At 40.4% G+C, this 13577-nt stretch overlaps 2 protein-coding genes across 3 annotated transcripts in view; one reads left to right on the top strand and one right to left on the bottom strand.

The window, feature by feature from the left end:
* The window catches only part of LOC149309253 (116 kDa U5 small nuclear ribonucleoprotein component), a 36841-nt gene extending 32026 nt beyond the window's left edge, over window positions 1–4815 (bottom strand). The window contains exons 1-3 of one of the 2 annotated variants that reach the window (XM_089532044.1): window positions 4539–4815; window positions 1417–1531; window positions 944–1109 (exon numbers count right to left, since the gene is read on the bottom strand). In XM_089532044.1, the coding sequence (XP_089388170.1) occupies window positions 944–1109; window positions 1417–1521 (271 nt within the window). In that variant the 5' untranslated portion in view covers window positions 1522–1531; window positions 4539–4815. The remainder of the gene's footprint in view (window positions 1–943; window positions 1110–1416; window positions 1532–4538) is intronic. The other variant, XM_089532045.1, reaches the window with a different exon arrangement.
* A 427-nt stretch (window positions 4816–5242) lies between these two features.
* DNAAF19 (dynein axonemal assembly factor 19) lies at window positions 5243–12092 on the top strand. Its single transcript, XM_089532043.1, has 4 exons — window positions 5243–5520; window positions 6417–6562; window positions 8642–8774; window positions 11341–12092. Exons 2-4 carry the CDS (start codon window positions 6426–6428, stop codon window positions 11803–11805), a joined length of 735 nt encoding a protein of 244 aa, XP_089388169.1. The 5' UTR covers window positions 5243–5520; window positions 6417–6425; the 3' UTR covers window positions 11806–12092.
* Window positions 12093–13577: the final 1485 nt, after the last annotated feature.

Here is a 13577-nt window from a genome sequence, read left to right as displayed (position 1 = left end):
AGGATTGACAGTTCTTTAAAAGGAAAAGCACAAAATCTTCAATACTACACTGTAATTAATAATGGGGAGAATGAGCAGCACAGGTTTTACATGCCAGAGGTCCCTTGATCATCCTTTGATTGTTGAATCTCAGGGAGAAGGGCTGAGAAACATATTGAAGAGCTACTACCATCCACAGAGTATAAACAATTCTCAGTTAGATGGAACCAATGGCCTTTGATCTAGTTCTGACTGTGAGATTAAAAGGTATCTGAACAGTAGCACTACAAAGTATGTATGAAAATAAATGAAACTATTGCCTGGATAAGAATTTGAGAGATCCTAATTTCCAATTTATGGCAATCCTAAAATGAATGTACCACAGGGTTTCCCAATTCGAGGCCTAAATACCTTGAAGGCACTAGATCCTGTCTGATCTTGAAAGTTAAACAAGATCAGCTCTATTTAGTACTTGCATGGGAGACTGTCAATGAACATCAGGCGTTACGGCCTATATTTCAGAGGAAACAACTAAACTATCCCTGAGTATACCTTGCCTAATAACACCCTATGAAATTCATGGGATCATCATAAAGCAACAGGCAACTTGAAGGTGCTACAATTTACATATGTAGGCTTTTCACTGGGGTGCTCTCCATATATTTTAGATTAACAATCTTATCAGCCCTAGGCAGCACAACCAATCCTCAAGGAATAATGGAAGCTTTGGTTTAAAACAAGCAGAGGGCATTGTATTGAAGATGCATATCTTATGTAGAGAAATATAATTAGGTAAACACACTGAAAAAATGGCCAGGTGTATATAATTTTTCCCCAGTCCATGAAACCAATTAATGCCTAATTAAATGACATTACAAAAAGAAACTTAAAATGCTTTCTCAGGGTTTCAGTCTAGCTGCATGCTATAGGTAGGATAACCCTTTACTGTTCACAGATTTCTCACCAGTGAGAGGCTGTGTATCTTCTTCCTGTACTATGGTCTCTACCTCTGGACCATAGACTTCCTCAGCAGTTGGGTAGTACTTTTTATCTTCATGCAACACAACATCCATCCCAGGATGGTCATCGTCATGGTCCCCCATGTCATCGTCATCATCATCATCATCAAGCTGAAAAGAGAGTGAAGGGTCCTTATCTGGTTTCTGTTAACTTTCACTTGCCATAGTCCCAACTGCATAAGTTTGGGATAATTTACACACACACACACACACACACACAATCTGATAATTCTAGAATCAAGCCTGCGAAAGCACGTGCCAAAATGTATGCATTAGACAGTAAGGTACTATAGGAGATTCTATTGACCTTACAACAAAAGCATAACTTGACTATTCCTTTTAGTGTTAAATTGGATGGATGTTAAATGGATGGTTTTTAGCATGACTGACACCTACAGTAGAATCATTATCACCATACCTCATCAAGATCTTTTGAATCTCGACCCATCTCATCATCGTCATCATCAGAATCAAGTTCTGGGCCAATATAATTTCCAAACTCATCATACAGGTCTGTATCCATGTTACTGGACCTTTGGATGAAACAGAGGCACAGAATGAAATTCTAGAGGACTAGTATGTATCTTGAAAATGTTATACTTTTTTACTTCTATTAGAGTTTATTTTCATTATAAACTTTGCATTTACAAACCTCACAACAGCAATGTCTATATTTGCTCATCATAGTAGCCCCCTTCCTTAATCCCTTCTTTTCATTTGTGTGTGTGTGTCTCTGTGTGTCTCTAGGTTCTCTCCCATCAATCCACAGTCCACTCATCTCCCAGCCTTTTTGTTTATTTTCATGCACATTCTTCACTGTTATCTTTCATCTACTGCCATCTCCAAAATCAGACAATTTCTTCCAAACAGCCAACTCCCCAAACATCAATTTTCACTTGGTTTGATCTAAAAAAGAAAGCCCATTCCCTCTCCACAACAGTTCCAGATAACTCTACTGAAAAGACTGTTTATCAGTTCCAAATAATTGTGTTGATTGTATGAGTCAACATGACCTACGAAGCCTTTTCTGATTCTGCTCCATTAATTTAAACTCTCCTTTTATAACCTACTGCTAAGGTCTAAGAGTTATTTTTAATTAACTGAACCTTACTTCCAAACAGACATGTATGCAATTGTCCTGTTGAGCCACCATCATTTTAACTGAGATGCTAATGAGTTCTCTCCCATTACAATCAATGGGGCTCAGAAACAGTTACCTTGTCTCACTTCTACCTATACAGGTGAAAGGCTTGCAGTCTTTCCCTATATTCTTCCTCTCCTTTCACCTCTTTGGCTACATCTGCACTGCAGAATTAATGCAGTTTGACACAGCTTTAACTGCAATGGCTCAATGCTATGGACTTCTGGGATCTGTAGCTTTGTGAGATATTTAGCCTTCTCTGTCCAATCATATATGGAGAGAGAAGTCCCAGAGGTGCAAGCAGGATTCAGAAAAGACAGAGGTACTAGGGACCAGATAGCAAACATACGACGGCAACAAGGAATTATAAAATAAAGTCAGCATGGCTTTATAGGATATAGCAAAGCATTTGACTTGCATAGATCACAAAAAGGTACATAATGCTCTTAAAGCCATGGGAGTGACACTACATTTGATAGTACTTAGGACAAGAGACCACTGTTAGAAAAGAATATGGAGAAACAGATTGGTTCCCAATTGGAAAGGGGTCAGAGAAAGCTGCACTGTATCACCCTACTTGTTCAACTTGGCCTCAGAGGGAGAGAATAAGAGGCTGTTTCTGCTGGACTTAATCACCTCCTCCATGGCTATCCCATTTTCATGTGGGTCTGTAAGCTGTTCTAACAGCATTTATGAAGAGCATGGTATAAATGCAATGAATAAAATTTAAAAACATGTATGCAAAAATATAATATGAAGAGCAGATTTAAACTTAAAGGGAGGAGTGAAAATGGGAGGAAGGAGCATCAACCATCTTAAGATATGTGGCAACACCTTGCTATTAGCAGAAAACATCATGGATTTGGAACAATTTATTTATTTAGGTATTTATACAGTGACTAAGGAAGACCACGGAATAAAGTGCAAGGACTGTCTTAATGCTGAACATAAAGAAAACAAAATGAGTGATTACTGATCTACATAAATTCAACCTAGACAATGAGGAAATCAAAATAGTTAAAGAGTTCGTGTACGGAGATTGCAGCCATGAAATAAGAAGACTAGGAATTGGAAGTCCAAATGCATCTGAGGAAGTAAAGTGAAGTATAGGAAAGCTCATGCTGCCAATTTCTTTCTTTCAGAGAGTCTCACAGGTGCTGCAAGATCTCTTTATGTACTGGTTCTGCAGACTAACGCAACTATATCTTTGAATTCTAGGAATGGGAAGGGCAGCTATGGAAGAACTAGGAAAGATCCTAAGGAGTAAAGACACACAACTGAACAGTAAAGTCAGAATCGTCCAAGCCATTGTATTCCCCATCACCATGTACAGATGTGAGAGCTGGAGAGTGAAGTAAGTCAATAGAAAGTGAATCAACTTATTTGAGAAGAGTACTGAGGATACTGTGGACGGCCCAAAAGGCAAACAAATGGGTCCTAGAACAGAGGCCTGAATGGTCCTCGGAGGCCAAAATGATCCAACTGAGGCTGTCGTACTTTGGCCACATCAAGAGAAGGCATGGTCCATTAGAAAAGACAATAGTGCTGGGGAAGGTGGAGGGAAGTAGAAAGAGAGGAAGGCCGCATGTTAGATGGAGGGACTCAATGAAGGAGGCCATGGGCTTGAATTTGCAGGACCTGAGCAGAGCAGTGGAGGACAGGGGTCTTGGAGATGCCTCATCCACAGGGTTGCTATGGGTTGAGACTGAGCAGAGGGCAGCTAACTACAACTGTTGGACAGCTCTGGTGCCACAACAAACTACAAACCCCAGGATCCCACAGCATTTTAAGCTGTGTTAATTCCGCAGTGTTACCTTTGCCTCTGCAGACCACTGTTTCCTACCATCCCTACGGAACAGCCCTGTGTCTATTAAGGTCCAAAACGCACTGCAGAAATAGTCCAGTTTGAGACCGCTTTACATGCCCTGGCTCAATGCTAAGGAACGTTGGGGTTTGTAGTTTTGTGAGACGTTTAGCCTTCTCTGTCAGAAGGAAAGAAAGAAAGAGAAATAGAGAGAGAGAGCGCTCTGGTGCCACAATAAACTACAGCTCCCAGGATTCCCCAGGGCAGTTAAAGCGGTTTCAAACTGGGTTATCTCTGCAGTGTGTGTTGGATCCAAGTCCAGAGAAGACCTAACTACACCTCTTTATGCACCAAGCGGTTGTTCCGCGTTGGAACCAACATAGGCTGCATCCACATTGGAGAAACAACCCAGTTTGGCGCTGCTTTAAGTGTCTTGGCTCAAGGCTATGGAATTCTGGGAGTTGGAGTTTGTCTGCTTTGGCCCCACAACAAACTCCAACTCCCAGAATTCCATAGCCTTGAGCCAGAAAAGAGTTAAAGCGGTGCCAAACTGGGTTATTTCTGCAGTGTGGATGCAGCCTCTACTTCAACTTACTAGTAGTCCTTACGAAGAGAGAAAGACTCCTCCGCAGTCAAAGCGTGCATTCAATGGCACCTCCTTCCTGCAGAGCCTCACTGATTGAAGCCCAGCGCGCGATCCTCGCGACGTTCCACTTCCCGTCGCGCGACGCTGCGACACGAGCCTCAAAGGCCCCCCGCGTTTTACCCGGATGTAGCTGTCTACTCTGTTGCCTGATTATAATTAGTCACATTCCTAGCCCCTATTCTTTTTAAGGGCCCGGAAAGAGGTCTAAAGGCGGCGGCCCCGACAGCTGTAACAACAACGAAGATAATATAAATAATATAAATAATATAAATAATGTAAATGTAAATAATAAAATAAATAAAAAATAAAATGTAAACAAATGTAATATAAATATTTAAATGATATAAAATAAATATCAAATCAATAAATATCAAATAAATATAAATCTAAAATTAAATTAAAATAAATATCAAATAAAATACATATTAGATAAATATTAAAATATAAAGAATATATATATATATATAATAAAATATAAACAAATGTATAAATATAAATAATAGAAACTAAATGTAAAATAAATAAATATAATATAAAACAAATATTAAAATAAAAATAAAAATAATAAAAATAAATATAAAATAAAAATAAACAAATATTAAATAATATATAAATAAATATAAAATAAAATAAATATAAAAACAATAGAACTAGAGATAAATAGAAACGTCCGGTGGGCTTAGCTCTGCGGATCGAAGGCCCAGCTGAGCTCACTTCCGGGTGGAATTCTGGTTGCCATGAATACCAAAACGAAAGCTGGTTGCTATGGAAACCCGAGGCCTACCCAGGAGAAACAACTCTATAGACTCGAGTGAAAAGTTCCATTGATCTGGGTGTTTTGGGCCCTGGGTTTCCTTCCGTGGGAAACGTTTTAATTCCAGATTATCAATTCTGGCTGGAAATATCTCTAGGGGCCCTTAAAGCAAAACAGGTACTGGACAAAGAGCGGCCAAAAGCTTTACTATGATGGCTGCATCCGCACTGAAGAAATAACCCATTTTGGTGCCGCTTTTAACACTTTCTGGCTCTTTGCTATGGAATTCTGGGAGTTGGGGTTGCATCCTCAGGATGCAAGAGACTCCTGCTAAGCTCTGGGCTGGACAATATGCATGAAGTCAGTTTGGCCCCTAATAGGGGTAGCTTGTACTATATCTGTAGGAGCTGGGGATGTTTAGCCTGGAGAAGAGAAGGTTAAGAGGTGGTATGACAGCCCTGTTTAAATACTTGAAGGGATGTCACATTGAGGAGGGAGCTTGTTTTCTGCTGCTCCAGAGACTAGAACACAAAACTATGGATGCAAGCTACACGAAAACTAGGGATTCCACCTCAACATTAGGACATTCCTGAGAGTAAGGGCTGTTTGACAGTGGAACACATTCCCTCGGAGTGTAGGGGAGTCTCCTTCCTTGGAGGTCTTTAAGTAGAGGCTGGATGGCCATCTGTCAATGGGGATGCTTTGATTGAGAGTTCCTGCATGGCAGAATGGGGTTGGACTGGATGGCCCTTGCGGTCTCTTCCAACTCTACGATTCTACGATTCTATTCTAGAGACTGTAAATCTTCTGTGCCTAAACAACAGCCCTTGTAGTGCACCTCCAACCTCTACTTGGAGTGACCAGTTGCTTTGGAAAGTGGAAAATGCATAACGTGCTCAGATGGCAACTTGATGTTTGTGCATATGTCTGCCTATGGTTTATTTGGATGTATGTCCTCCCTTCAATTAATTCTTAAGTTTTTGTGTCCTTCAGATAAAGTTGTTCATCCCCATTCTTTGGCATAAGAGTGGTTGTTTTAATCAAATCATATTAATCCACTGTGCTGCTCCTAGGTTCTCAGAATGGAGGGCATGGTCGATTTCCGTGCTTTGGAGAAAGAGCTGGAACAAGCCATTGCCAGCGATGAGAAGTACAAGAGAGAAAACGATGCCAAATTCCGAGCAGTGCGCCAGAAAGTGGCGTCTTATGAAGAATTCAGGTTTCTTGATTCCCACTGTATTCTTTGTTGATGAGAAAGAGGGAATAGATAAAACCAATTTATCCTTGGAAGCAGCCTCTTGAGAATTTACCTCATTGTATATGCAGCTGTTTGAGAAACTGGTTCTGTTTAGCAACTGATCTGCATGGTATATACCTGCTAGCAGTTCCCAAATGAAAACAAACTCACCCAAGGATAACTGACCTGGCCAGCCTTTCTCTCCCCTTTCCTCACTTTGAATGGTTTGAAATCTGTTTCTCATATGCTAGCTTGAATCTTGTTAGTGGCATAGGCAGGTATAAGTCAACCTTATGCCTGCATATGTCTCTTTTTAGTTAAAGCAGAGGTTGCCACTGACCAAAGCCCTACTAGACCCACCCTATAGTTGCTACACCACACACACATACCAGCTATTCTGTGCCTAGTGAGAGTAGTGGGGAGATCTAAAACATCATCCACAGAGACTTCAGTGGACCGCAGTGAAGGATGTAATCATTTCGTGTCAGGCTATGAGGACACAGCCAGATGCTTCACAAACTGAACATGAGTCAACAGTGTGATGCGGCAGCTAAAAAGGCCAATGCAATTTTAGGCTGCATCAATAAATGTATAGTGTCTAGATCAAGAGAAGTAACAGTGCCACTCTATTCTGCTTTGGTCAGGCCCCACCTAGAATATTGTGTCCAGTTCTGGGCACCACAATTCAAAAAGGATTTTGAATTGTCCTACGCGGAACAATGCCCTGTGAGGAATGACTTAGGGAGCTGGGGATGTTTAGCCTGGAGAAAAGAAGGCTAAGAGGTGATATGATAGCCCTGTTTAAATACTTGAAGGGATGTAATATTGAGGAGGGAGTAAGCTTGTTTTCTGCTGTTCCAGAGTACAGGACCCAGAACAATGGATGCAAGCTGTAGGAAAAGAGATTCCACCTCAGCTTTAGGAGGAACTTCCTGACAGTAAGGGCTGTTCGACAGTGAAACACACTCCCTCCGAGTGTAGTGGAGTCTTCTTTGGAGGTCTTTAAACAGAGGCTGGATGGCCATCTGTCAGGGATGCTTTGATTGTGATTTCCTGCATGGCAGGGGGTTGGACTGGATGGCTCTTGTGGTCTCTTCCAACTCTGTGATTCTATGATTCTCCAATCCTCCATCATTCTCACCAGGCATTAAATGGCCACAAGAAGGCTGCAGTGATTGCAGAAGATCCGTGAGTTGATGACTGGCCAGCTGTAACATAGCATAGTTCCATATGTGTAATTATTACACTATACTGGACCATACAGGATTGTGGCCACTGTTTGATAGGGATGGGGAATGTGTGCCAGATATTGAGCTGCAGTTCCTGTCTGCACTAGCCAGACTAACCAGTGAAGAAGAATGAATGAAGTTGCATAATCTACTGAATCTCTGCTATATTAATTTTATAGTACCTTTGTCCGTCAGTAATGTTTGTCCAGTAGTGTTATGAGTTGTTCATAAACAACTTCATTCTGCGTAGCAAGTTAAATGGCAATTATACAGTAAACAGAGCAGGAAACGTTCATGCAAGTCCATTACTCTTATTCACACTAGCGATAGAACTATGCTTTTGCTACTCGTGATTTAATGTTTGGATATCTTAGAGAAAGGAGGCAAACTACATTGTGTTTAAAAAGGCATCATTGAAAAAAGGAATAAATGGGGTAGTGATTTCCTAGAGGCATCTACAGGCAGTTGGAGTAAGAGAATTTTGCCATGCTCAGGCTACCAACTGAAATGGTGAGAAAGCTATTCACTTTACCACATGGCCTACTTTATACACATTACAACATGCATCATAATAAGCAACAGGCAGCAAAGGTGGTTGTCTGTAGCCATCTAAAGTTTCAGGTAACTATAGCTTCATTGTCCTTTGGATAAGCTATACAAGGACTTAGCACTTGAATGGGATGAATACAATACTAGATAACTTTGCTGTTCCTTTAGTAATTACATAGAAGAATGAATTCAAAGAAATTGAGGCTTTCTCATCCCTGCAACTCTGTATGTGGTCAAACTGCTGTTGAACTTTCAATAATGCTCACTTTTTTGTTGTCTCTAGGGATATTGTTAGAGCATCACACTTGAAGCCCTTAGAAAAAACAGACAAGATGGGGAGTAAAAGAAGCTTGTTATGGAATTCCTGTGCACTTAAATCAAACTGCAAACAAGAGAGTGATGTAGAACTGCCTCAGGTGAAAGTACCCTTTTAAAAGGATTTTTAATATCTTTCCTCTCTTCCAAGCCAGATTTCTGTTTGGCCAAATACAGTATTTCTAAAAAGTTCATAAAGATATTTGGTTTTGACAGATTCTGTATCAATATAGAGACAGGACGTATATGATTCCAATTTGTAGTATTTCACATTTTTAGTTCTTAATGAGGAACTGTGCAAAAAGCATATGCCATATATACTCATGTACAAGTCGACCTCATGATTAAATCAAGGGAAGGATTTTTAGGGCCAAAATCATGGATTTTGATATGACCTGTGGATAAGTCGAGGGTAAAACTTAGGTGCATGTAACAAAGGATGTAAAGGATAGAACAAAAGGAAAACACCACTTCCCTCCCTCCTTCTTCCACTCTGGACCTCTTCTGACTGCCTAATACCACTTCCCTGGTGCTAAAGGATTTAACATAGAAGCCGGCTTTAACAGGCCGTCTGTTTCAGCCCTAAGTTTCTTTTTACTGTCTGGTTCTTACCTCTTAAATGTATCTATCTTTTACCTATTATTTATTCTACTTTTTTTTTTTAAAAAAAAATCAAATTGTATAGAAGCTGTATTGCTTATTATGAATGAAATAGAAACTAAGCAAACAGGCATTTCAGGTACAAACAATAAAGTTATCAATGCAAAATTTTAATAGAATTCTGCATGGTACAGAATTTGACCTGTGTTAAAAAGTCCATTACAAACGTGTACAACAGGAAAAAGTGACATATAATTGAATTTTTACGCTTAGATTTATACTCCATTTTGGAGACAGAATCTAGTATCTATTGGGGAATGATCTGGGTAATTCCAAATGGAATGCTATGTCTCCTCTTTAAATCTCAGTTTTCATAATGGATTGTTGCTGAAGCTATGTGATCCATGGGGAGCAGTATGTCAGCCTCCCTCCCTTGTATGCTCTGTCAGTCACAGTCATGACCATGTAGGTAAAATTCAGACATAAGATCGGTATGCAAAGCAATCTTGTATCACTGAGAGAAGGAAAAAAGTTGCATCTGAGGAAGTAGAGTTAAATCTAGGGTCCAAAACACACTGCAGAAATAATCCAGTTTGCCACTGCTTTAATTGCCCTGGCTTAGTGCTAGGGAATTCTGGGAACTATAGTTTGATGAGACATTTAGCCTTCTCTATCAGAGAGCTCTGGTGCCACCACAAACTACAGTTCCCAGGATTCCCTAGCACTGAGCCAGGGCAGTTTAAGCAGTGTGAAAGTGGATTATTTCTGCAGTGTGTTTTGGGCTTATGAAAGCTTTTGCTACCAACTTCTTTCTTTCTCTCAGTCTTAAAGGTGCTACAAGATCCCTTTGTATCAAGACCATGAACTTTGAACCAATCAGTGTTATTTGGTATTTAGAGAGATAGCAGACAAGTAACTTGATGTTCATATGGTATAAGTGGCTACTGGATGCATCTCTATGTGAGCACTGGTAAGTCATATCAGGAGAAAGAGGAATGTAGGCACCAAGTGAGGGGCTGCTGGATTCCTTGGTTATGAACTGGTAAGTACTTATCAGGATGTTTAACTTGATAAGTGGTCTGTAAGTGGTTGCAGGATGGTTCTGTTTGTGAGCCAAAAACAAGTGAGAGTAGGGGAAAAAACTGAGAAGATAATATGCCTTGAAAATCAATGTTATACTAAGTCATCCCCAAAACAGCTAAATCAATAAAGGTACAGTGGAAGGGTGCTTAGCCTCAGTCCCTCATTATGTTTCTTCCCACTTTAGAATATCCCTTAGTAGAGGGGCTTGTCTCCCAGCACTCTCTTTACATAAGGCTTCCATTATATATCCTCCCCTCTTTGGCTTAAGGAACAAGGCTTTAGGCAAGCTGTGCTGTGGGTCCTGGCTAACAAGTCCCTATTCATTTCTCAGGGCTCATACAGACAGGCCAAAATAAAGCTGCTTTGGATCACTTGGAGGTATGCTGTTTAAGTGATGCATGCATCCTAAGAGTTTGGAAGCTGCACCAAAGCCAAGCTTCAGTACTTAGGACTGGAGCATGGCTTTGGCATGGCTTCCGGCTCTTAGGACGCATGCATCATTTAAACAGCATACCTCCAAAGTGATTTGAAGCAGCTTTATTTTGGCCTGTCTGTATAGGGCCTCACTCTAGCAGTCTGTGCACCTTATCTTCCATCTCCAGTCTTGCAACTTCTGTTTTCCAGGTCTTCCCCTTCAGAGCTCATTGGTGGTCATTTTTTAGACTCTTAACTGCTCTTCCCCTACAGAGGCTTTAACTGAGACCAACAGGTGGTTGTTCTTCACTACTGAAGGCAAGGAGTTGTCAGCAGGTAAGTCATGGGTGTGTGTATGTGTGTGAGAGAAAGATACTTGTCTCAATGGAGCACATCATCTCAGCAACAGCCCCTTATGAAAACTGGTGAGTCCTCCCTTTCCACAGGAACATAAATTCCATAGTAGTTATGTTTTTTTCTTTTTCAAGCCTGAATGCATAATCCAGGAGAAGGGCGAATGCTGCAAGATCCACATGGATTGGGATCTGTGACTTTGTTCTTTTCCTTCAGGAGTTGGAGCAGCTTCCAGGGACCTCTGCAGAGTTCTACAGAGACTGGCGCAGATGCATGAAAAGCAGCCAACAGCGTTACCATCTTCTGCTCCAACTTGGACCCCAGAATCTGGGCCGCATTTTTCAAACAGACCTGGCTTTTGGTCTTCTAGGTGAATTCCTAGCAGTGCTCACAGAAAATATCTGCATCAAAGACCAGAACTCTGTCTTGGAGATCTTGGAGAGTTTTGCTGGCACAAAACGCTTTGGGCTGAATATAGAGCTTCTGAGTGAGCAAGAGCGGGAAATCTGCAGGGAGTTATTTGAGAAACTGCAAAAAATGAACCCTGGCTCTGGTGATTCTGTTGAATTTTCATGTGCTTCTGATGAAGGCAGTATGGCTTCAGCTCAAATTAATTGCCAAGCAGATGGACCAGCTGAAGAAAAAATAAGGAAACTGATACAGCTTTACAAACTTTCCTGAAGGAGTCTTGAAACTTTATCACCAACCATACTACATTCGAAAAGGTTGTAGAGTTTAGGGAGGAGTGAAACACCCACTAGGAACGTGTATGAAATTTCTTTCAAACAAATGAGGAGTCTTTGAGGGTATGTTTGAACTTTTCCACATTTCCCATTCGTCTCAGAAAACCTTATGCAGAAGACATATCCAGTGAATAAACCCTGTCTGCGTGCTTTTCTTTCCCACTGCACCAGTTACTGAGCTTTTACACAGGCCCTGCTTTCTCCACTCAGGCTGTCAATAAATAGTTTTTCATTTGTTGCTTTCGGTTATAATTTGTCTCACATTTTCATAGCTTGAAATTTCAGTACTTTTTAAAAGGAAGGAATTACTTCATTTATTTTCATGGGGCACAGATAGGTAATTCACAAATTACTGTTACTTTTGTGCCAGTGGAAAATATAGAAACTCATTTGGTCCTTCCAAGTGGCCAGTTCAGATATTGCACTCAAGAGCATCTGAGTCAAAACGGTCTCTGAAAACAGCATGGTTTTGCAGCAGTTTGACAGCTCACGGCCCTCCAGATGATGTTGGAAAGCAATGTGCAGCTGCCTTATGGCCAAAATGAGTTTGTTAGCATCCTGGCTGGTAGCTAACAGCTGTCCAGTGATAGGAAAAGAGTTAAATTTTTATCAGATTTGATCCTTCTTGCATTAGCTTGGCAGAGCGAGGCTGGGGAAAAGATGTGAAAATTGGGAACAGAGCAGGGAGTGCATTCTCTCCCTTTGCTAACTTGCTTGCACACAGCCCTCATTGCTAATGGATTTGGTTTATGTTATGTTATTTTAAGTCTTTCCCAATCTCAGGGAAGGCAATGGAGTTCGTCAGACAAGGGAAATTGGAAGTATAATCCAATGGCAATCTGAACGCAATCATGGGGTTTAACGTTATTGAGTGATAGACTACCACACGCCATTTTGGGCAATGGGAAGTCAGTCCGAACGCAATCGTGGGGTTTCACGTTATTGCGTGAGAGGTGATCACACACAATTTCAGGCAATGGCAAGCTATTTTCAGGCAATGGGAAGTCAGTTCGAACGCAATTCGAATTCACTTAAATTCGCTGAACTAACGAATTCACATGAATGCGTTCTGGCTCCACTTTCTTTCCATTCGAAATTAAGAGACATTCCTCCCGTGTGACGTTTCGCCAGCATCTGTGGCTGCCATCTTCAGAGAACGCATAGGGATGATTGGTTTGCCTTAGGATTGCTGCAAGTCGGACACAACTTGGAGGCACACAACAACAACAACAACGGCATTTCTGATATAATAATAATAATAATATAGTATAGACATCCTGTTCAACAAGAATTTCTTGATTTTCCCTGCATTATTATTATTAATTAATTAATTATTGTGAAGTTGAAGGCTTTCATGGCTGGCATCCATAGATTTTTGTAGGTTTTTTGGGGCTGTGTGGCTATTGGATTATTAATTAATTAATTAATTATAATTATTATTATAGTTTTTTGTGGGTTTTTCAGCCACATAATAATATTTATTTATTTATAATCCCACCTTCCTCCCAAAAAAAGGGACCCAAGGTGTCTCACAACATAAAAACACATTAAAACAACATTTTAAAAAAATAGCCTAATTAAATAACTGAATTAAATAACTTAAAACAGTGTAATTAAAAAAGTAAAAAGTTAACATTTTTAAACATACAAGATTTAAAACACAGGAAGGTTAAAAATAATCTAAACTAACCAAGCCCCCTCTCTTTTTAT

Source organism: Sceloporus occidentalis, unplaced genomic scaffold, assembly GCF_023333645.1.
Source record: "Sceloporus occidentalis isolate IW3139 unplaced genomic scaffold, rSceOcc1.0.p SCAF_7, whole genome shotgun sequence".
Classification (NCBI taxonomy): Eukaryota; Metazoa; Chordata; class Lepidosauria; order Squamata; family Phrynosomatidae; genus Sceloporus; species Sceloporus occidentalis.
Note: the sequence above shows the minus strand (reverse complement) of the source record. Positions and strands in the feature narration are given on the sequence as shown.

Excerpts from the sequence above, each read along its gene's own strand:
- DNAAF19 (XM_089532043.1), top strand. The coding sequence starts at position 6,426 with ATGGAGGGCATGGTCGATTTCCGTGCTTTGGAGAAAGAGCTGGAACAA. Across the intron at positions 6,563-8,641 it reads GCGTCTTATGAAGAATTCAG|GGATATTGTTAGAGCATCAC; the intron begins GTTTCTTGATTC and ends TGTTGTCTCTAG. Across the intron at positions 8,775-11,340 it reads GTGATGTAGAACTGCCTCAG|GAGTTGGAGCAGCTTCCAGG; the intron begins GTGAAAGTACCC and ends CTTTTCCTTCAG.